This window comes from Astyanax mexicanus, unplaced genomic scaffold, assembly GCF_023375975.1.
Source record: "Astyanax mexicanus isolate ESR-SI-001 unplaced genomic scaffold, AstMex3_surface scaffold_41, whole genome shotgun sequence".
Classification (NCBI taxonomy): Eukaryota; Metazoa; Chordata; class Actinopteri; order Characiformes; family Acestrorhamphidae; genus Astyanax; species Astyanax mexicanus.
The window spans coordinates 12501-36621 of record NW_026040051.1 but is presented as its reverse complement, the minus strand read 5'-3'; the positions used below and the strand labels follow the sequence as shown (position 1 = coordinate 36621).

General features: G+C 39.3%; 1 protein-coding gene across 1 annotated transcript in view; it reads right to left on the bottom strand.

The window, feature by feature from the left end:
- Positions 1-19289, bottom strand: part of LOC103038855 (protein kinase C-binding protein NELL1) — a gene marked incomplete at its 5' end in the record, with an annotated part of 349348 nt that extends 330059 nt beyond the window's left edge. Inside the window, 2 exons of the mRNA XM_049473634.1 lie at positions 18708-18858; positions 19169-19289. Of these exons, the coding sequence (XP_049329591.1) occupies positions 18708-18858; positions 19169-19289 (272 nt within the window). The remainder of the gene's footprint in view (positions 1-18707; positions 18859-19168) is intronic.
- Positions 19290-24121: the final 4832 nt, after the last annotated feature.

Below are 24121 nucleotides of genomic sequence, written 5' to 3'. Positions count from 1 at the left end.
GACATGGCGGATCACGTGGCGCTTCAGTGTTCCGGCCCCCCATGCTTTGAGATTGCTCACACCTGTGTTTCCTTGCTTTTTCTCCCTAATTTCCCATTTCTTTTGTTCTTCATCGTTTGTTACAGACCCCCCTGTATTTCAAACCCGCTCTTTTGCCAAGTCCTTTGTTGTTTTTGTGAGCCGAGTTGCTGAAGACTCATTTTGTATTGTTTGATTTGTTTGTATTCTTTAGCTTGCCCTTTTGCCTTATTGTGGATTTCCTGTGTATGACCTACTTGCCTGCTCACTGTTTTATGTTGTTTGTTTATACTACCCTTTGGTTACTGATCCTGCCTGTCCCTGACTATTCTTATAAGCATGTTCCTCTATTTAATAAATTGTGTGTTTGGTATCCACACTTGTCTGTCTTGTGTTTGGCCATCAGTACGAGTGACCTGTAATCACCCCGACTCATGACCCTGTCACCTGTTCACTGGCTGTCCTCCCTTGCAGCTCTTTTGGTAGGAACTGACCGCTGCACAGCAGGAACAAAGCTCTGGCCTTCCAAAGCTCTAACTCTTCCACCAGTCTGAGAGCTCTTATCCAGAGCGCTGCTGTTGTTGGAGGTGTGACTGGCATTGCTCCAGTGTTGCAGAACTTTGCGGGAGGTGAAGACTCTCGCCTGCTTTAATGAGCACTATATGGAGGATGTTTTTTGAGTCATAATTTGGGACTTAAGGACACGAGTTCTGGGTGCAGCGTCTGAGAACTGTGTTTAGTCTGACAGGACGTGTGCTTCTTGTTGTCATGGTAACTTGTACACCAAAAGTGCTCCATTCATCCGTGTAAATTTGGTCTGGATTGCATGGAGAGCACAAGTAAATGGAGAACTTCAGGCTGCTGTTTAGATCTTCAGACAGAATTAGTTCATTAATCTTGGTGAAACATTTGAATGTCAGTGACTACAGTACAACTCCCAGTAAACCAAGCAGGTCACATTCAGAGAAAGTGAACATTACTTGTTTTATCCTATGAAGTAAAAGTGCCACTTGCTGCTGGAGATGGAGATGCATGAGCATAACAGAGCACAGCAGCACTATACCTGTCACTAAATTCACTAAAATAAAACGGAATTGCTGTCAAATACAAGAACAGGGTGAAGTTTAAGCAGTAAAGTTGTAAGTGATATTAGTGAATATAGTAACTCAGTATTGTAGTAGAGAAGTGGGCGGAGCTTCTGGTCATGGTGAACATAAGGCTTGTGTACAGTAGTAAAGTTGTAAAACAATTACATATTAACTGAACTTTTAGACTACAGTTCTCAATACTGAATGAATGCATGTTATATAGATAGTAGATAACAGTGAGCACTGGACAGCTCCACACAGTGTGAGGAGAGTGTGGGATGATTTATACATGCAGGTGTTGATATTTCACGTTAAATAAATTATTCAGACTGGAGAACAGCTTTACCAAACTATTGCTTTAAAATTTTACTGATGCTCTAAAAGTCTGCGTTTATTGCTCTGAAGCACAGCAGCAGTTACTGAGGTGCCCTAATACTGCAGCCATACACTCCCACTGTTCCACATGCGGTCTGACCCAGAGACCGTCCAGTTTCTGAGAACATCCTAACCACCTCCATCAGCCTCCACACAGCCTTCCTGCAGGGTTTTGTTCTTTATGACTTGTCTAATCCTCAAACACACACACACACACACACACACACACACACACCTTCTGGTTAAACTCACTGAACATTAATAAGCAGGGAACGGGCTGATTTATCCTCCGTGTGGTATATCCACCGTTATAGCAGGCTTACAGTCTTTACAGCTCCACTGCTTTTACCAGCTGAAACAGAACTGCTGCAGATACAAAACCCAGCACTGTGAACAAACTAAAGCTGCACCATATATCATATTTATTTATTACTGCCAGCAGGTTTAATGATTTCTCAGGACCCATTTCAGAAGGGTCAAATTATTGGCAAGCATCAATCAGAGAAAACATCTAAGGATTGTAGCTGAAACTACTAAAATCAGGTTAAGAACTGTCCAGCACATTATTGAAAAAGGACAGTGGGGGAACATCATCTTCCAGGAAAGAATGTAGTCAGAAAAACTTAAACAGTGATTAACAGTAAAGACAGGTAAAGTGACGCACCCATCATGACTAGTGCTACCGTGAAAACTGCAGTTGGTCTGCAGGTTTAGGTTCAGCAACAGTATGTGCTGAAAGAATGAGGTCAGCTGACTCTACCTGAATATACTGAATATAAACCAGATTATTCCATCAATGCATTTTTTCTTACCTAATGACACGGGCCCACGGGCATATTCCAAGATGACAATGTCAGGATTCATGGAGCTGGAATTGTGAAAGAGTTCAGGATTCAGGGAGCATGAGATCATCATTTTCACACATGGATTGAGAGAGTTCACCACAGAGTCCAGACCTTAACCTCATTGAGAGTGGTAGGGATGTGCTGGAGAACTCTGAACTCTACTTTAGTGCCTGTCTTCATTCAGGTGTTTAGCTATCTGTCAATAGCCATGTGTAAGTAAGCTCCCACTACAGCCACAATTATCATTAATCATTAATAAAACTAGATTTGATCACAAAATATTCCATTCCAATCAGCATTGCATTGGTTTCCAGTCAAATTGAAAACTGATTATAAAAGTCTTTTACTAACCTAAATAACCCTGCATGGGCTCACTCCTGAGCATCAGTGAAATACATTTTTATGAACTATATCACAGTTACTCAGATCACAAGGTACTGGTATCTTAATAGTTCCCAAAATTTAGAGGAGTTCAGGAAGGGGCAGAGCTTTCTCTTATAAAACGTGCCAACTGTGGAATAACCTTCCAGAAAATTTTCAGAACAATCTTTAAGTTTAGACTGTAAGCGAACTTGATTAGTTTAGCCTGATTAGTTTACTGGGAATACACCACAGTATAATATTACCACCCACAGTGGACAGAACAGTGAGTTATAATGATTGTGACCACCTACTGATAATGATCATGACCAGAAGCATCTGGTTAGAACTGTCTGTGCAAATATACAAAAGTGACCACATTCAGACTCCGCCCACACATCCCACAGGTAAGTGAAGTGTAAACTACAACTCGGATAAACACAGTGAGAATTCTTCATTCATCCAGGGCTTTTTCCTCAGCAGAAACGAATGCCACTTTATTTTCTCAGCATCACCACAGCGTTCACTCCACACCCCTTCCAAACATCCTTCATCAATATTAATGCCAACTGTAACACAAGCTACCCCACAGAACACCAAACAAGCCCCTCAAACCGGCAGCCCTTTTATTTTCCTCTCTGCAGATCCCCATCCTGGAAAAAAGTCAGAAAGATAAAATGTTGCTCGTCGGTTTTGACAGCTCACTCAGCATCCACATCAAAAGTAATGGAAAGTTTGTTCACACTCATAAATAATCGAATATTTCATACCAGTAAACCAACTCAAATATAAAATTTACTGTTTATTTATAGTATTAAAGAAATTGAAAAGAAAAATGCATTAAAAATATCAAAATCCCAAAGTGTTTAATCTTGTAATAAACAGTGGGTGGGTGCGTACTTATTTCCAGTTCAAAAACAGCCTGGTGTAATACTTGTTGTATTTAAACTCTAGTATTATGGTGATGACAAGTTGATGATGGTGACCGGCGATGTGATTGACCTAGTGACTCTCACAGAAATCACATCAATATTCAATGTTGGAGACCCCGCCCATAGGGCATAGGACAGGTCAAAAATCATGGAACACAATACTAGTCACATGTCTTATGTCTTGTGTGTGTGTGTGTGTGTGTGTGTGTGTGTGTGTTTAAAAAAAATAATTTCAGGGAGGTATCCCCAGACCCAAAAAAAAAGAAATTACTCGCACACACCAAAGGATAATAGAACTTTATCTTTTGTCTATATGCATACATTTGCAGTAAAAAGTATTTGAACCTGTTGGTATTACTTGTATTTCTGCATAAATTGGTCATTAAATGTGTTCTGATCTTCATCTAAGTCACAACAATAGATAAACACAGTCTGCTAAAACTAATACCACACAAAAAATGATATGTTTGCCTTGTTTTATTAAACACAACATGAGGGGGAAAAGTATGTGAACCCCTATGCTGATGACTTTTCTAAGAGCTAATTGGAGGCAGGATGTGATGAGATTGGATGTGTTGGTTAAAGCTGCCCTGCCCTGTAAAAACACACCAGTTTTGAGTTTGCTGTTCTTAAGAAGCATTGCTTGATGTGAATCACGCCTCACACAAAACAGCTCTCAAAAGACCTACGATCAAGACTTGTTAACTTGACTTTAAGCTGGAAATGGTTACAAAAGTATCTCTAAAAGCCTTGATGCTCATTTGTCCATGGTTAGACACATGTTCTACAAATAGAGAAAATTCAGCACTGTTGCTGCTACTCTCTAGGCGTGATCGTCCTGTAAAGATGACTGCAAGAGCACAGCACAGAATGATCAATGAGGTGAGGAAGAATCCTAGAGTCTCAGCTAAAGACTTACAGAAATCTCTGGCACATGCTAACATTTTAGTTGAAAAATCTACAATAAGGAAAACATTAAACAAAAATTGAGTTTACTGGAGGAAGCCACTGCAGTCCAAAAAAAAACACTGCTGCACGTTTGAAGTTTGCAAAAGATCACCTGGATGTTCCACAGCTGTACTGGCTAGATGTACTGTGGAAAGATGAAACCTAAATTTGAGCTGTTTGGAAGAAACACACAACGCTATGTGTGAAGAAAAAAGGCACAGCACACCATCATCAAAACCTCATCCCAGCTGTGAAACATGGTGGAGGAGGCATCATGGTTTGGGGAAAACCATGATGCCCCCTCCACCATGTTTCACAGATTTCACAGTTGAGATGAGGTTTTGATGATGGTGTGCTGTGCCTTGTGCTGTCTCAGGGTCTGGACGGATTGCCGTCATCAACGGAAAAATTTAATTCCCAAGCATACCAAGACATTTTGCAGGAACGTTTAGTTGAGGTTTTTGCTGCCAAAGGAGGGTCAACCAGTTATTAAATCACAAGGTACACATACTTTTTACCCCTGCACTGTGAATATTGTGTGTTTAATAAAACCATGCAAACAAATATTTTTTATTGTGTGGTTTTAGTTTAAGCAGACTGTGTTTGCCTATTGTTGTGACTTAGATGAAGATCAAAAAAACATTTAATGACCAATTTGAGCAGAAATCCAAGTTTATGCAGAAATTCCAAAGGGTATATATACCTCAACATGCCTTTTGCAATCATTTAGTCCCCCGTGGGCAATGCTAAAATAATTATTAGAACTGTACAGTGGGCAAGACTTTTACTATTTTTTTACTTTTATCAGACATGGATATACTATATAGAAATCAGAGATGCGATGAGTTTTGATGGGAGCCAGAAAACAGGCCAATCAGAATCTGTGTTCACTCTTGGGTTTTAAATTCCGGGAGATTTTATCTGACCTGCAGGGAATTAGGGAGCTGTTATTGATATGCGGAAGACTCCCACAATTTTCGGTAGACTTGAGAAGTCTGAGTGTGTGTGTGTGTGTGTGTGTGGTAGGACCAGAGACTGTAAAAAAGATGGACGCTGTGTCGCCGTTCCCATTCATTTAATGAAAATGAATCCAAAATCTTCCTCCATGTTGTTGATCCTGAAACCCGAGTCTGTAGAGCGCAGTAGAGACCAGAGGAGGGAGAAAGACTGTGGAGAGACCGCCTACTCATTTAAATAACCCCGCCCCTGAGGGCTGCCTCCACAGAGCTCACACAGTCTATGGTCCCGCCCATACAGTCACTGGTCCCACCCCGGCTATGTGTAATCCCGCCCTTTTACAATAACCACACCTTTTTAAATAGAGCTGAATAACGTTTTAAAAAACGAATTCTGTGGGGATATAAAAATTTTACAATATAAGCAGAGGTTACACTAGCTGCTGCATTTAAATAATGGAGGTAAAATTACAGTATATTAGAAAAAAACCTGATTGAAAGTTGTTCTGTTTTGCCATTGAAACCTATGGGGATGGGTGGGGTTATACAGCTTTCTGAAACCGAACAGCAGGGGGCGCCCGACCTGTGGTGGCTTCACTTTTGAGAGACGATGCTCTGTCCAGCTATATACAGTCTATGGGTAGGACAGGTGTATCAGTCCTATTTCAGAGATGAGGCTCTCTGGTCTGAATTCTGCATCAGTTCTCTCTGATTCTGCCGGGATCATCCAGAAATAGATCAACACCTGTTTCACCATATCACTCCTCTGTAATCTCAGCGCTGACTGGGCGCTCCTGCGGTGCGAGCGTGAGGCGTTCAGGGGAACGTTTGACCTGAGTCATCTGGACATAATGATCTGACCCTGGAATAAGAGGCTACAGAAACCAACTGCTTAGCTTAGCCATCCAACACTGATCCCAGACCCTCACATGAAGCACCGATACCACACAAACCACACGTGTGTTACCACACACACAGGATTCTCCCGCATCACCGCTGTGAATGAGATGCACCCTTGAATGTGTGTCTATTACACTGAGTGTAATCTAAACTTCTCCACAGAGAGATCCATCTCCTTTTAAAGCAGAGGTCCTCCACACTCAGCCTCTCTCATCTATTTATTATGAATGCTTCTAAAACTGCAGCTGTATCAACTAAATGGCCAATCAAAAGAAGATGTTATTTAATAGCTCAGTCTGATAGGGTCATTCCTTATTACAGATATAAACATGCAGGTGAATAGCTGCAAATGTACTTCAGGCTTTTATAGTCATTTATACACATTAATTATTATAGTGAAATAAGGGGTTGCGCATATTTAAATCAAAACTTTCACATGAATAAAAATCATTACATTTTCAGCTACAGTTCAGCCTTCCAGTGTGTTACATGATTTTTTATTTTTTTTGTCAGTCAGTCTCTCTTCCCTCTCTTCCCATTGGTTGTCGTCATCACTGTTAGATGTAAAGGGGCGTGACCTCCCTCACCATCACTGTGAAGTTGATGTACTCAGGGTATCCTCTCTGAGCTACTGAGGGAAGTTTTATATAATGGTTAAATGCTTGTATACAGTGTTGTAGGCTGTAAGAGCAAGTTGCTGGTTTCTGTATTGTTTAGTGTTGCAGTGTTTACAGTTGTGTTGCTGCACAGTTATACTGCCTTTGTTTGCTCAATTAAGGAATAAAACTAAAATAAAAACATTGAAAGTTTCTTAAGCTTCAATTGTTACTTAATATTACAATATTAATGCACTCTGAGTTATTCTAACATAAATTAACAGGTTTTATACTTGTGATCATAGAAGATAATACATTAAATTAAAATAAAAAAAAATAATTAAAATTAACTAACAGATTTTTTTTATTAGTTTATTCATAGGTTAAAGTATACATGGCTGTAATATAAAAGAATAGTCTTTTTCCATAAAAAAAAAAATAACAAAAAAGGGTATTTATTATAACTCATCTTTTTCTTTGTTTTAACTTTTTGGTGATTGGGTTAATCATATATTGATTGATTTAAAATAAAAATGTTAGATTCTAACTTAATCATATATGTATATATAAGTTATATAATATATATAAGATTCTTTCTAATTATATATTTAATATTGAGTCATATTGAGTAATATTAATACCATATTAAAACTATACAGTAACACATGCAATTAATTATTTAGCAAACAAAAAGTGTTAAACAAACCAGAACATGTTTTATACTTTAGAATCTTCTAAGCAGCACATTTCTCTTTGAGTGCAGATCTGCACACTGTTGGTATTTTAATCTCAGTATTTTCATGAGGGAGAGTCACCTGGAAGAGTTTTCTCAGCCTCTTGAAGGAAGGAGTTCCTGGAGGTGCTGAACAATAGTTCACGCTGTGAAGCTCCAGCTCATCCCAATTAAATCACCTCAAATCATCATCTCAGCTCAGCTGTATATCAGGGATTAATGTGGAGGAAAAACACTTTTTTTACCGTTTACTACGCAATTCCATATGCTATGTGTCCCTTAATTGTTTTCATGTCTTTATTATTAATCTAAAACGTAGAAAATATAATTAAATGAATCCAAACTTCTGACTTGTACTGTAACTTTCTGGAAAAACACAAACAATAGCAACGTTTCAGACAACAAACCTTTTGACAAATGCACTTATATAAGAGGCAAATATATGTGTTTTCTTTTTGTTTCCCTACTAGAATACGTCTTATCTCAGTGCTGCTGGGTCCCATAAAAGATAAGTGTAACAGATTCCTCTCGGATTTCTTTCATTTCTGTTTATAAACAAGAGTTAATCTACATTTACAGTAGATTCCAATGGTTCTCTCTTGTACCCAGGGAAGATTTCGTCCTTTTCTTCTTCTATTGTTTATCAGTTAATGATAAAAAAGTGTTTTCACACTGAAATAAACAAAAATCATGGTTTTGTTGATCCAGACCAGACCCTCTTTTTTTTTTAGTTGGGCCACATGTTGCTCCTTTGGTCTGGACTATGGTTTGCAGCATCTTTAACAGCAGCTAGATTTAAAACAAAATGAACTTTTTTTATCTGAAACCAAAAATATTCAAATGTTTGACAATTTATTTCCGCAGGTTTTCTTTTATTTCACCACTAAACAAGACTAAATACATTTTGTCTCGCTTGTCTCTTTTTAAATATTTTGAATACCCCAGCAGACAAACCAACATAGCACAATACATTTACCTCAGATGATTTTACACATGAATGAACTTTTACAGTGCTATTGCAGTCATAAATCTACCTTAGCCTTTATGTGAGTACAGCAGGAAAAATGAACTTAAACCTGCCGTTTCTTGACTCTCCCTACACCTTTAGTGACATGTTCCCTCCTCTGCTGTAGAAGACAAGCACTGCCTTTGTTCTAATGACATCCAAAGTAAAAATGGTATTCTTGCATTATCTGGTCGATTTATTCTGTGTTTGAAATGTAATCATATGTAAAAGAGTTTTCCAATGTGTATATAATACATGCAACAGAACATCCTTTTCACATGCCGCTATACCCTGCATTCATAACCATCACATCACCCAGACAACCCCCCCCCCCCCTCCGAACCCCCACCATATACATTGTTTTCCTCTCTCAGGCTGTTTAAACTTTCCTATTACCCTTATCTCAGCGCTCTGTATGTAACTGCCATGCAGCTGTCAGGCCTGTCAGCACGGCCGATCCTCCGCCGTAAAAACAAACCCTCAACTTTAATGTCACCATTAAATGACCTCTGCTCATCTTCAGCAGTTTCCATAGCAACACAAACACCCTCATGAGAGGGGCTTTGTCCTAATCTTAAACAATTAGCACAGTGAAAATCAACAGCGGTGCAAATGGGGAGAGGGTTTCCCGCTCCAGCTGCAGCTTCCTTTCTACAGACAATAAACGCTGTCCAAGCTCTGCTTTCAGACAAGAGCTGGAGAGCCACCAGCTTGTCAACATTTGGACGTGCAATCAAACCATCATTCCGCCGTTTGTCTGGATCTGACAGCTCATTTCAATCAAATAAAAGAGCGATCGAGCTGCTGTCGCCCATTTGCATCTAGTGGATAAAAGTAAAAGCAAACAGGAGCGTGAACGCCGTCTCCTGTACATCCCAACGAAGTGGAGCATGACCACGACGCTGAAGACTCACCACCCAGACGCAGAAGAGGATCCGTTTATTTCCTCAAAACTGCAGTTTCAGGCTCGGTGGTGATGTGTGATGTGAGTAGTTCGACAGAGTGTTACATTTGATCTTAGTTCTCCAGTTTAGACAATTCTGAGAGCCAATCAGACTATATTCAGGAGCTCCTGATTACAGCAGCTCTAAGTGAGACTCACTGTAGGGGCTCCTTGGTCAACCATGAGATGGAATTGCAGAGCTGGAGCACACATTAACAGCCAGGTCAGTTCATGTCATGTCTGGCATTTCTATACTGAGAAAAGAGAATAAAAGACTTTATCATTACTAATATCACTAACCGGATACCCTTCTTGAAAGTGCATCTTTCCGCCAATACAGTGAGTAGCTATTCAGATAGCAATCCAGCAGAGCCAACACACAATGCTAACCACACAAACCAGCAAACGCTGCAGACATCTAATCATGTTAACCATAGTTTTAGTGATGAATAAGCAGCCATTTTCTTTTTTGGGATTAAGTTTTTATTTTTTATTTTTTGCATTTATTCCCCATTTAGTATAACAGTTGCTAAATACACCTGCATATACACACAGTGGGGAAAATAAGTATAAAGTATGATGTTTCCACCCCCATGCTTCACGGTTGGGACTGTGCTCTTTAAGGTTATATTCAGTGGAATTGATACCAAAAAGCTTTATTTTGGTCTCATCTGACCACAAGACCTTCTCCGACACCTCCTCTGCATCATTTAGATGGTCATTGCGTAAGCAGAGGGATCTTGCGTGACCTGCAGGATTTTAATCCATAATGATTTAGCGATTTACAAATAGTAATCTCTGATACTACGGACACAGTTCTCTTCAGATTATTAATCAATTCTTCATATGTAGTTCTGGGCTGATCACCCCACAAAAGCACTGATTACCCCACAAAAGCTGAGATGAATGAAGCCACAGACTGAATGAAGCCACAGACTGGGAAAAATAGTTTTGTCCCTGGTGTTCTTAGACAGCTCTTTGGTCTTGGCCATTGTGGAGAGGTTAGAGTGTAATTAATGTGTGGACAGGTATCTTTTATACAGGTAACGAGTTCAAACAGGTGCAATTACTACTTGGTTGGTAGGTTATAAAAAGAACAGACCTCTTCATTTCTTAGGTGGAAAAACTTGCAAAAATTGCAGTGTAACAAATATTTATTTTTCCCGCTGTACATACCTACACATACACATAATATTAAATTAACATATACATTTTAGTTGAGCCTCACAATGATTCAATCTGCCCCTTACATATCAAATGAATTTGCTTCCAAGTCTCAAGAGTGCATGATTTCGCTTTCTAGCTGTGAACAATTCTAACAATTCTTGCTGTATCCAGTAGCTGTGATAGCCAGTGTTGGATACTAAGATTATGTGGGCAGAGTCAGTGTGAAATTTTTTTTTTTTTTGCAATTAGACCAGGAAGTCATACCTTTGTGTGTTTTTCGCATATATTTAAATTGGATTTAGCAATAATAATGCTGCATCCATAGTGGATTGGTGAAACTAAAAAGGAGTTATTTGGAGGGCGGTACGCATGACAGAAAAAGAACACAGCACAAACCCTTTACTGCTCCCCACAGTAAAATCTGGTGGTGGTTCATCATGCTGTGGGGGGGGTGTGTTCAGTGCAGGTACTGAGAATCTTGTTAAATTTGAGGGTCTCATGGATTTCAGTCAATATCAGCAGATTCCTGAGAACAATGTTTAAGAATCAGTGATGAAGTTAAAGCGTCGGAGCTGGATACTTCAACAAGACAACGACCCTAAACACTAAACACTGCTCAACATCTACTAAATCATTCATACAGAGGAACAAGTACAACGTTCTGGAATAATCATCTCAGTCTCCAGACCTGAATATTATTAAAATCTGTGGGATGATTTAAAGCAGCTGTTCATGATCAGAAACATCAAACCTGTCTGAACTGGAGATGATTTATAAAGAAGAATCATCCAAAACACCTTTAACCACAAGCCAGACTCTCATTGGAAGCTGTAGAATAAACATAGGATAATCGAATTATATTGATGTCATTTTTCTGTTTATACACCTGCAAATTTATACACCTGCCTAATTAAGTTTAAAGAATTATTGAACACTTAAATCCTATAAACTTTATTTCACTTAAGAAAATTTATCAGGGGTGCCCAAACTTTTTCATACCACTGTGTGTAAAATCAAATGTTTCAAATGTCAACAAGGTAATTCAGCGTGGTTTGATGTGATTGCACATGATTGCAAATTGCATATTATTAAAATGGTGGAGGGATACGTGCTGCAGGGTGTCAGGCAGGGCGCTGTGTAGCAAAAACATATTCCATTTTTGAGATTTGCCATTACTTTATCATCATCTACATTCTATATGCACAACATAATATACACATGTAGGTAACTGAGAAGACTTGCGTAGGTTAACTGGATATGGATAGGAAAACCAAATCTGATCTAAATAACTGTTTAACATCTGCACCCAGTATTACGTTGCAAAATCTGGAATTCCTTTAAGGATCATACAGATCACAGAATAGCTGTGCTGTTATTTCAGTTTCTTCTAAATAAAGCCCACCTTGAGCTCAGGTGTACATCATTCTTCAGTACAGAATGACAAACAGTCTGAAGAGCTTGTGAGATAAAGGGCTGTGCACATCAGAGGGTGGGATGTAGTCTGTGAGCAGTCAGAGGAGACTGGAGAAAAGACAAAAAGAGAAAAGACTCCACACTGTAAGGTCTTTGAGAAAGGCCCGCTGGGAGCTTCAGGTGAAAGTGCTGTCTGCACAGAATCCAGCCGTTATTCCAGCCATCATAAAGCGCTACGGTCAGCCGCTACAGCCCAGCGTGAGCGCTCTGCTAACGAGCTGCTGGACGGAGTCGGGCTTGTCTCAGGGCTGAGACTGATTGGGTGACCAGCAGAACGCTGAACAGTCGAGTCTGGCAGAAACAGAAGCTGAGCACTCCGTCCACCACATGATACTACCAGAGTCACGGAAATCTCCACTACCTCTTCTCTCACTGCAGCTAACACAACAGCTTTACACGCTAGGAGGAGAACACTAGCCATAGTAAAAAAAAAATCTTGGAGAAGGTACAACAGCGCCTCTCATGGCCAAAAATGGTGAAACCACAGTTAATTTCAGTAAATGTACTCTCTGAACCTTGTGGTTTTGCAGTGTTTGATGAATGTTGTCTAATGTATGTTTTTTGTTATACTTTTTATTGCTAGTATGTTTTTATTGATAAATGTCTCACAATATGTTCAGTTTTGTTTGTGTGAATTATACTGTCTGAGACTTGGATATGGAAGGATATGGCAGCACTGGGGACTGAACATGCAATCTCCCAGTATCACAGTTAACATTCAGAATTCACTTATGGATCTTTAAATTTAGTTGATTTTAAATGTTTAAAAAAGAATCTGTGTTTTTTTTTCTGGTCTAATGTACTAAAAGCAAAAAACAATGTAATTAGACTACAAACCAAAAAGCAATTATATTTATATTAGCTAAATATAATGCTGTTTTTTACTGCAAAGATATGAACCTTTGTTCAGAACTGTTTATGTGAATGTTAATTAAATATTGATGTAATATAGATGTTATTTACTATGCCTGTATCGGCTAATTATAACATCTATTGTTATTAATAAACGCTTATTAAAACCATATTACCAGATTATAAGGTGCACTATCAATTAATGTCTAAAAGAGCTAGCACTTAGCGCTGTTAGTGGCTAATGTTGCCCGAGCAGTGCTAGCCTGAATGACAAAATAGTTAGCGCTTAGCACGATTAGTGGATAAAGCTAATATTGCTCCAGCAGTGCTAGCTGGGCTTAGCAGCATGCTACAGGCTGATAATACTCAGCTCTAAATGGTGAAAAGGCTAGTGCAGCTAATGCTAATGCTGCTCCAGCCTCGGTGCTGTAGAAACTTTACTGAAACTCATTATAATGCTGCAAATCAGCAGAGTAGCTTTACTGTTTCTTACAACCTGACTGGTAAAATTCATACATAAGGTGCAATGATGATTTTTGGGAAAATGTAAGGATTTTATGTACGCCTTATAGTGCAGAAAATATGGTAATTGCTGCATTTTTATCTAGATAAACATTTGGCCAAATTTCAAAACTGCTCATATCTGCTTCAGAGAAACACTGAACTGTCCATGTTTTATACAGGTTTTGCTCTGAATTCAAAGCAAAGATGTAGATAACAAGTTTTCACTAGTTGCATTAGCTTTGTGTAGAAGCGGAGTTTTAAACCCACAACCTTGTTGTCCTTGCTCCACTGCTGTAAACCTGAGCTAAGACTGCCTCAGAGCCAGTAACAGATATTTTACCCTATCTTCCAGGCCTGGTCAGTTTCACATCCAATAAGAGCACCCCTTTCTCACCACAGACTGCAGTAGTGAAATAAACCATAGTCTGTGTATAGCTGGACAGAGCATCGTCTCTCAGAAGTGAAGCCACCACAGGTCGGGGCCCCCTGCTGTTCGGCTGCAGAAAGCTGTGTAACTCCACCCATCCCCATAGGTTTCAATGGCAAAACAGAACAACTTTCAATCACCTTTTTTTCTAATATACTGTAATTCTACCTCCATTATTTAAATGCAGCAGCTAGTGTAACCTCTGCTTATATTGTTAATTTTTTTATATCGCCACAGAATTAATTTTTTAAAATGTTATTCAGCTCTATTAAAAAAGGTGTAGTTATTGTAAAAGGGCTGGTTATGGGCGGCACCGTCAGCTCCGCCCCGCACTGCAGTCTGTGACCGCGAGGCAGCCCTCAGGGGCGGGGTTATTTAAATGAGTAGGCTGTCTCTCCACAGTCTTTCTCCCTCCTCTGGTCTCTACTGCGCAGACTCGGGTTTCAGGATCGCCAACATGGAGGAATATTTTCATTTTCATTAAATGTATGGGAACGGAAACACGACGTCCATCTTTTTTTACAGTCTCTGAAATAAACCAAACGACCACAGCAGTCTAAACTTTTCACCCATTCTAAAACACTAGCTTGTGTTTAAAGCACATTTTATGGTAAAACAATGGCTATTTTAGTCCAGTTTGGCAAATGCAATCACCATGACAACTTATATCACCATCGATTTTATATCACACTGGAACTAAATGTGTAAACACGCAGTGTCTTATGTGATAGAGTTACATACTTGTTACATATTGCAGCAAGAGTTCGCAAACAAATTATGCAAAATTTTGAATTCTGCCAAAAAAACACAACAGCAAAATACATACCGTTTTTAGACAAGTCCAATAACATAGCATGACATGGTGTAGTAATGGATTTTGTGTTTCCATCCAGAGCTAATACAAGCCTTTCAGACCTCAAACACGCCCATACACACTCCAACATGAGCGCATATTAATTAGATCGCTTATTAATACAGTGCACAGCTACATGTCGCGACTGAAGGCTCCTACCTCCCAGAGGCGCAGGAGAAAAATCAATGTATTTCATGTTCTTTACAGGCAGTTCATCGGAAAGCGCTCTCAGTGGAGTCGGAGCGTTCTCCTCGACAGTACCTCCAGGCCCAAACAAAGCCGTTCCCTCACCGAGCGCCTACTACACACACGAGCTGGAACTGTGCTGCTGCTGCTGCTGCTGCTGGAATATGAACTGACACCAAAAGAAGCTTTAAAAAAGCTGTGATGGCGCTAGACTCAACACATCATTGTCAAACCTCAGCGTAGTCGTGTGTTTCTAAATAAAACTAAAAAGCTAAGAAATCCTGACAGTGCAGGACTGCCTGCTCTGACTTTCCAAGCTGATGCATAAAATGTGCATAAAAAAAACCAGAGAATGTTTCTTGTTTTATAAAATAAACGTTAGTTCTGTTCATACAGTCCATTTACAGAAAACAGTAAAACCAGAGCCAGTTTATATAAAGCAGGCTCTTTTCTTATTCCTCCCATTCTACCAATATGACTCACTGTAAAAGCGCTACAGGGCACCTCCAAGCAAGGATCTATTTAAAATTTGGGTGAATGGAGATAAATAGCTTTAAAATATGTTAATAAACTGGTTGACCCTGTGGTTCTCAAGTTGTGGGTACATGAACAATTCCATGTGGTACTCCAAAAATCAGCTGTAAGCACTAAAAACACTGAATAATAAAATCTATAAAATCATCACCTTTCATTGTCATAACATAACATTTGTTTGTGTGTAATGCCACACTTCATTCACTATTACTATGATTATTAATATCAGTTAAACATCATAATTCATACTGTAGAACCCTGTAGGACTCCAGAAGCTATGCAAAACCACCAGTTCGTCAGTACCGTCAGCTGAATAATTAACCTGGGGTTTAAGGGGATGTCATGTAGAAACTGTAGTTCACTAAACTACACAATAATCAAACGTTCTTCAATGCTAGCAAACACATTACAACAGTAGGTAGGCTCTAAATAAGTGGAATAAAAACAATGGCAAAAGATGAAACATAAAGCTTTACCTACACTCGCGCACTCACAATCACATCACACCTGTTCTTCAAGATCTTCACTGACTTCCTGTTAAACACCGGATTCACTTTAAGATTCTCCTACTTACCTATAAAGCCCTAAATAACCTGCACCTCCCTATCTCTCTGACCTTCTCCATCCCTACAGATCCTCCCGCTCTCTCAGATCCTCTACTGCTGTGCGATCTTTCTCCAGGCTCGCTCCCGACTACAGAATTCGCTTTCAACTGCAGTTAAGCTTAGTCTTCCACTTCCCATATTTAAATCTAATCTTAAAACTCTAAATCTATTCTCTCTTGCTTATGGTCTTACTTCTGCTTAATGTTCTAATCTCCTGATTTACATGTTGTAGCACTTTGAGTTGGAGCTCCACTGTAAACGTTGTATTTGTATTATCTGTGTGTTGAATATCTCTTCTTTGTACTAATGATTGTAAGCGTCTTTGGGTTTTAGAAAAGCGGCATATGAAAATAAAGTATTATTATTATTATTATTATTATTATTATTATTAAAGTATGACATGAAGAGGTTGTGATACACACTGTGTATACCGTATTTTTCTGACTATATGGTGCACCAGATGATAAGACACACGATCTACACAGATTCTCTTCTGAAAACTGTTTATTTGAAAGAGTAAAGCACTTCTGTTTATTTACAGTAAGCTTAAACTTAAATAAGCAAATAGCAGTTCATTCCACATAGCCTGTTTTAACATGGTAAACACGCAGACTACAGTCCGAAATACTCACCTCGCGAATGGCATAAGAGCTAGAGCTTAGCGCGGTTAGCGGCTAACGCTAATACTGCTGGAGAACTAAACTGAAACTCCTGTATAACGCTGTACTTCAGCAGAGTGGCTTTACTGCTCCTTAATAAATGAAGTTAAAACACATAAATCATAAATAAGCCGCACCGGATTATACAGCACACTGGCAATTTTTGGAAAAATGACGTGCACCTTATAGTGTGAAAAATATGGTAAGTTTTAGTTGGTACTTGAAAAATAATAATTACGATTATAATTCATTATTAAGTGATTATCATTTATATTATATATTTTGCCAATCTAATGCTGATATTTCTTTAAAAAACTGCACTGCATACATCAATACTGTTAGGGAAAATATTTGTAGTTTAAGCCCAAGTAATGATGTAATTTTTTGCTCATTGTTTGTTTGTTCCTTTTAGAAAAAGGTGTTGAAAGGTTTCTTGCTTGGATATCAGAATCGAACTTAAAGTATCATATCATTATCAGTATCACAATTTCTAAAACAATACCCAGCCTAGGGTATCGTTTTACAGTTTTGCTGACTGGTAAAGGCAGAGGATCTCCAACCTGCCACACAAGTGTTATCCACTGTTATACCAACCACTATTCAACAGAAATTCATGATAGTTCTTTAAAGAAGGTGTATTTTCTTTAATCTGTTGTCATTCTGTCAAAAAAAAAACACACACAAGAATATATTTAGCATATTTATTCTCAGAAGATGCCTGACACTCTTTTACCTCCCTCATCACTTCTGAATGAGCAGGTAATTAAAAGCCTGTTACAGGTGTAGTACAGATGGGTTTGAGAGCAAGGAAAACACTGAAACTCATCACAAAACCCATCACCAAACCACCAGCTGAAATCAACAATATGCATGTGATGAAAATGAGATGCCAGAAAAAGTTTGGCTCATCTAGTTTTTGACGGAGTTTGTGTTCTGTAAAAGTTTTGTTCAGTTTCTCTGTTCAGCTATTATGCCTTCAAATATTCAAATTAGTGGTGTCAATCAATCAAAAAAAAAATCAGAGTAATCGTCACAATATTATGTGATTAACTGTGATTCTGGAATAAAGAATGCATGATAAATTCGATAGAGGAAACTTTTTTTTTACTTTATTCTAAACATCTCAGCTTGGTTGTAAGGCTTTTTGAATTAGAAATTAACTTGCTGGGTATAAAAGAGCGTTTTCACACCTGTAGTTATTTTCTATGGTCCGGATTTGGTTTAATAAACCTAAACGCACCAATAAACCACGCGGGCACACAAGAAAGTAAATATAGTGAGAAGATTCTGTGTTACAGTCTGTATATCTGTGCAGTGTGAAGCTGCTTTAACACAGAGCGCTAAAAATTTGCCGCTGGGCTTTTAAACACAGTGTTTTCAATGGGATGCGCCGTGCAGATATCCACGTAGTAAGCAGTCGTGGCTGGGAACAGTGAACACTGCACATATCAGGCTCTTAGTTCGTAAACAGCATGGAGCAGCAGAGACAGTTAAGCTCAATTAAAAAGAAGTATAATTGATAGCTGGGTCAGATCAGGGCCAGATCACGTTCTCACCACAAGTGAACCGCTGTTAATTAATAGCAGTGATGTGATTAGGATTACAGAATGTTAATGAATCTACACATGCACACAAGCTTCAAAACCTGGTTCCTGGTTTGATCAAGTCCATTAACAGCCCATCGTGTTTTTTTCCAACAAGCTTGTGAAGACAGCCGTGAGAGAGCCACGGGAGCAGATATATTTACCTGTGCTCGGCCTCGTGGATGGAGAAGAGCACTCCGGAGGTGGACGCTTTCTGCTGGATGGAGGCCACGAAGGTGAACTCGCTCTTGCTCCTGAACAGCTCCAGCACTCGGTCGGTAACCCGTGATGGAGCGTGGATAGCTCTCTGTGCATCTGCAGGTCAGAAGAGGAAGAGCAGAAATATATCTCAGGTCACAATAAAAACAACAGGTTCTAGACAATAACAGGTTCTAGAATGAGGGTTTTAGACAGTAGTGATTAAATATTCTAGCACTTTAAAGTGGAGCTATTTTTGCAGCTATTCGATGCTATTGCCATTTATAACAATAACATAAATTTCTCATCAATTCTATTTAAAACATTTGACCAGAGAAAAAGCCAATAAAAATGGTTATTTGAGAGATTTGTGCTCTCATTAGCTATTGCAGTCAAGTTACAGCTAACATCAGCTAGATTATTTAACTTATAGTAGTGCTGTAGTACTCTAGTCCGGTCTCGGTCTCGTCTCGGACTCGAGCTTGTTTGGAATGGGTCTTCTCTCGGTGGAATTGGAGACTGTGGAAGAGATCGGCCGAGTCCTCTGTCTGAGGTGAAGTGCAATAGAATCATTACTGAACATCAACAATTTATTTAAACAGACCCAATCAGTCCTTTCTCTGAATGCCTAAAATCTGCACACTGATTGGCAGCGAAAAAACAAGCTACTCCCGCTTTCGATCAGCATCCAATCAATGAACATCATTTGATTTTAAGGTAAATGTGCTCTTTTTCACCGGCTCACTGGAGTTATACTCTTTGTTTATGTGAATCATCATGAATTTGTAAGTAGGACTTCCCAAAAGAAGAAACATTCAGCAGAATGTAAATTCTGACACATTTCAATAACAGAGACCTCAATTCATTTTTCCAAACATTTAGAAAAAAAGGAGAGATAAGTACAAACTAGCGAGATAACTAATGCTAGCAGCGAAATAACTAACATACTTTTGGTATCGGAAGAACACTGACCTTAGTGATGAGCTAGCTAACACACTAATGTTACCGGGGAGAGAACTAAAGTTAGCAATGAGCTAGCTAACCCTAGCAACAAGCTAGTTAACCTTATCTGCCAGCTAACCAACCTTAGCGACGAGGTATTTGAGGGCAAATTGTGCTAGTTTTTTTTTTACATTTAATAATAAAAAATAAATAGAATTTCACTTCATGTGGTGACGTCTGATTAAGTTTTAAAAGAGACACAGGTTAAGCATAATTTTGATAAATTAAAAAAAGATACTTTAATGCTTTTATTTTTTAAATCTTAATCTGGTCTCAGTCTCGTTTTTTCCCTAACTAGGTCTTGACAGGAACTTGACTAAAACTACTAAAAAGTCTCGATCTTGACTCGGACTTGACATGTCCCAGTCTTGGTCTTGACTCGGACTCTGCTTTAGCGATCTTGACTACAACATTAACTTATAGCTAGAATAGTTAACGTCTTTGTGACGCTGCCTCGCCGAACCCAGAGCTCAGGGACACCAAGTCAGCGGGTAGGTAGTAGGGGTGGGAATCGATTACTATCTCACGATTCGATTCGATTCCGATTTTGGGGGCCACGATTCGATTCAAAATCGATTTTTGATTCAAAACGATTTGAATTATAAATATTTCTGCTTCTGGCTTATGAATCTTATTGAAAAAAAAACCCTCCATAATATACACTGGTCCTGGAGCAGGTAATGTGTTACAAAAACAATAAAATGTGCAGGAATGTGGGTCCTCAGTGACAGAGGAATCACTGGGATATCACAATGACGTTAATGAACAATAAATAAATAATAAATAACACTGCTTTATTACCAGGCTACTAGCGGTGGTGTGTAGGTGACGCTGCTGGGCTGATGTGATGATAGCAGTGGAGCGCTAAAGTTCAGGAGCAGCTGCTGATTAACTAGTTAATTTAAGGTCGTTGTATTTCTTCAGAAAGGGGGCAGGAGGTGGAGAAATTAATTCATATGGTCCATTCCTTAATTCCTCTGTGATGAGGAGCTGAAATTAGCTCTGATTAGCTTATTGTTATTTTTCCGTTCCGCCTTAAATGCTGCAGCCCGCTGCCACCTGTAGCGTTATTTAAGGTGGAACTGGAAAGTTAGCTAGTTAGCTAGCTAACAGTTACTGAAACTAACTACTAGCGATCTTTTTTATGCTTGTTATGAAGCATTCTGCCATAAAACATTGAAACTACACGTTAATCTAATGTAATATAGTGCTTGTTCTGCCATCTTACCGGTGATTCTCAAACACCTACGCTCTGTGTGTGTCTGGAAGATCTCCAAAGGGACAAGCGCTATCCCCAGGGTTGCCAGGTCCAACAAAAATACCCAGCCCAAAATCAGTCTAAAACCCGCCCCTCAGAATCGATTTTGGGACATTTTAAATCGATTCTGAATCGTAGTAAATGAGAATCAAGATTCTTATGTGAATCGATTTTTTGGCACACCTCTAGTAGGTAGTGATGCAGTGAATCCAGCAGTTCAAATGGTGAGTTTTTATTTACAGTGCATGTGAAAAAAATACAAACAAAAGCTGTGCAAAAACGGAAAATAAACGCAGTTAAAATTCCTGACGAGTTTCAGTACAGGTAAATAAACCAAGGTTCAAAACTCGGTACCAGCTCGACCCGCACCTGTGCCCCCTCTCAGCATCAGGTCAGTCATAACTGAGCCAGCCTCCCTACCAAAGCTTACCCAGTCCCTCTTAATCCATTAGCCCCGCCCCTACTTTAATGGATCACACCATTTCTAAACCTACAGGGGAAAATGGCTAGGCTTCAGAAGTTCCAAACATAACAGACATGAAGAAATTATAACTATTTACATAAGGCCTTAAAAAAGAGAACGGTTTTACAATTGTCGACATGAACATATATCAATGCTAACATTACTTTTTGATATATTACCTTTTAGGGATTACTCTACCCCTTACCCCTCTCTGAGGTAGCCGAGGGCCCTTCAGCTTGCCCCAGAGACAAAAAGGTATAAAAAGGTAAATATAACAGGTGTTGCAAATAGGTATAACAGGAAAGTAATACAGGTAAGTATCAATAGGTATAACAGGTAAGTATGTACACTGGTGATGAAGACCACTATTGTCTTCATCACAATCTTGCTAACATCAGCTAAAGTCAGAACATCAAGCTAATATCAGCTTGAGATTTCAACTGCAATTACTATCTGCTAGAACAGTAGATACCCATTTTACAGCAGCTACAGTAGTTAACATATAGCTACAGTAGTTATCTTATAGTTAATGTCAGCTAGTCCTGTCAATGTATGGCCAGCTAGTCAACATCTAGCAAACATCTTTTAGAGTGTCCAATATCTAGCAAACATCTAACAGACACCACAATAGCAATAATATCACGGTTTTCTCTGCAGCCTTGCTGTTAACCAACAATCAAATCCAGAAGTGTTCCAGGTTTTTTCTCTGTTTATCTTCAGGCAGCATTTAAAAGCAGCTCTGTTAACTCCACAGGCTGCATGATGAGCTACTCCATCATTTATCTGCTTTATTACCATCACCTGTTTCCTCTTGTAGCACTGCCATCATGTTTGGAATAGTGCGTGGGGCTTTAGACCTCACGACACATTCAGAGCAGAAACGTTTAGCGATAATTGCTTGTATAGAACAGCATTAATGCAGAAGCCTTCAGTAGGTGATTAAGTTTATAGCCGTTGTATGTGACAGACCGCTGTTTGCGGGCGAGTGAACAGCAGCTTAATGCAGCTGGGCCTTCACCTCTATCAGCCCTTACTATTCTCTGCTTTCATTGTCTGTGTAAGTTACCTCTAACAGCTCTCAGGAGCAGCATTTATCAGCAAACCCAACCTAAGTAGAGGAGGCGGAGCTACAGGAACAGATAACCACATGACTGGGTCCTTAAAATCTTTATTTAGAAATGAATATCAACCAGTTGTTTAAATTCAGCATCTATTGTAATCCATATCTGTTCTGGTATTTATTACTTACAGGGTGTTATTGTCTTTAAACTGCTGCACATTTCATAAAAAATGTGCTGTACATTTCTGGATATACATTTCTGAATTGTGTGTACCATACTTTACGGACTATAAGGCGCACCAGATTATAAGGCGCATTTTACGCGACAATAGTAGGGAACAGGGGTGTCACGCAGAAATCTACACAGATTTCTTTCCTGAAAACTGTTTATTTGGGTGAGTAAGGCACTTACATTTATTTACAGTAAGCTTAGAATTCTAATATTTTCAACAGCATGGTTAGCAGCAATGCTATCCACGGTTAGAAGCACTGAGGAGTACTACACTGAGTGTTCCGGTAACCCAGGGCGCTATCAGCTAGCGGTTCGTCCCACGTATCTTGTTTTATCATGGTAAACATGCAGACTACAGTCTGATACACTCACCTCTGAACGGTAAAAGAGCTTGTGCTGTGGTTAGCGGCTAATGCTAATGCTGCTGCACCCAGCCTTAGTGCTAGAGAAACTTCACTGTAAACTCACCCTTATAACTCTGCACTTCAGCAGAGTGGCTTTACTACTCCTTAATACCTGACTGTTACAATTCATACATAATGTGCACCGGATTATAAGGCACACTGTCCATTTTTGGGAAATTTTAAGAATTTTAAGTGCACCTTATAGTGCAAAAAATACAGTAAACAACTTTTCTCTCCAACTGCACTTTTGCATTTTGTGAGTTTCAGTCGAACCAAATATTTTTAACATACATTTTAACTTTCCTTAAAATCTCATCTTGTTCTTATGAACCTGATATATAGTGCCTCATCTCATCTCGCCTCGGATGAGCCTCTTCTCATCTAACATTGGCATCCACCCACTGTGGCATGCTGTAGTCAATGACATCATCACGTCTTCATGTGGGTAAATGAACCTGGTAAAAGTGGGCTCCCTATCTATGTCTCCTACGGAGAATCAGGAAACAGAGTTGGCCCTGGGTTCTATATAATCTAGAATCACCCCTGGGCTCAGATCATAATAAATCTCTTATATTAACAGATTTTAATGTGGGATGGAGTGAAAGTTTCTACACAGTTCCTGCTCTCGTTTCAGTGATAATGAGTTCTAAATCACAGGCCGGAACAGACCAGCAGCTGAGAGAAGCAGGTTACAGAGCCTCGGGCAGCGCAGAGGAAGCCATCCATATTAGCAGAAAACAAACAGCGCTCGTGATCAGCACCACCGGAGCAGCCAGACGCTTTCTAGGTTGCTCTCCTACCTTCAGAGGATTCCAACCACGTTCAGAGCAATTCAGCAGCACAGAGAGCGGTAAAACAAGATCGGTGCAGAACTGATTCTGCCTGTCTAAATGAGCTTAATCCTGCATCGCAGTGCACGCGCACACACACACACACACACAAATTCAAACCTCAGGCAGCT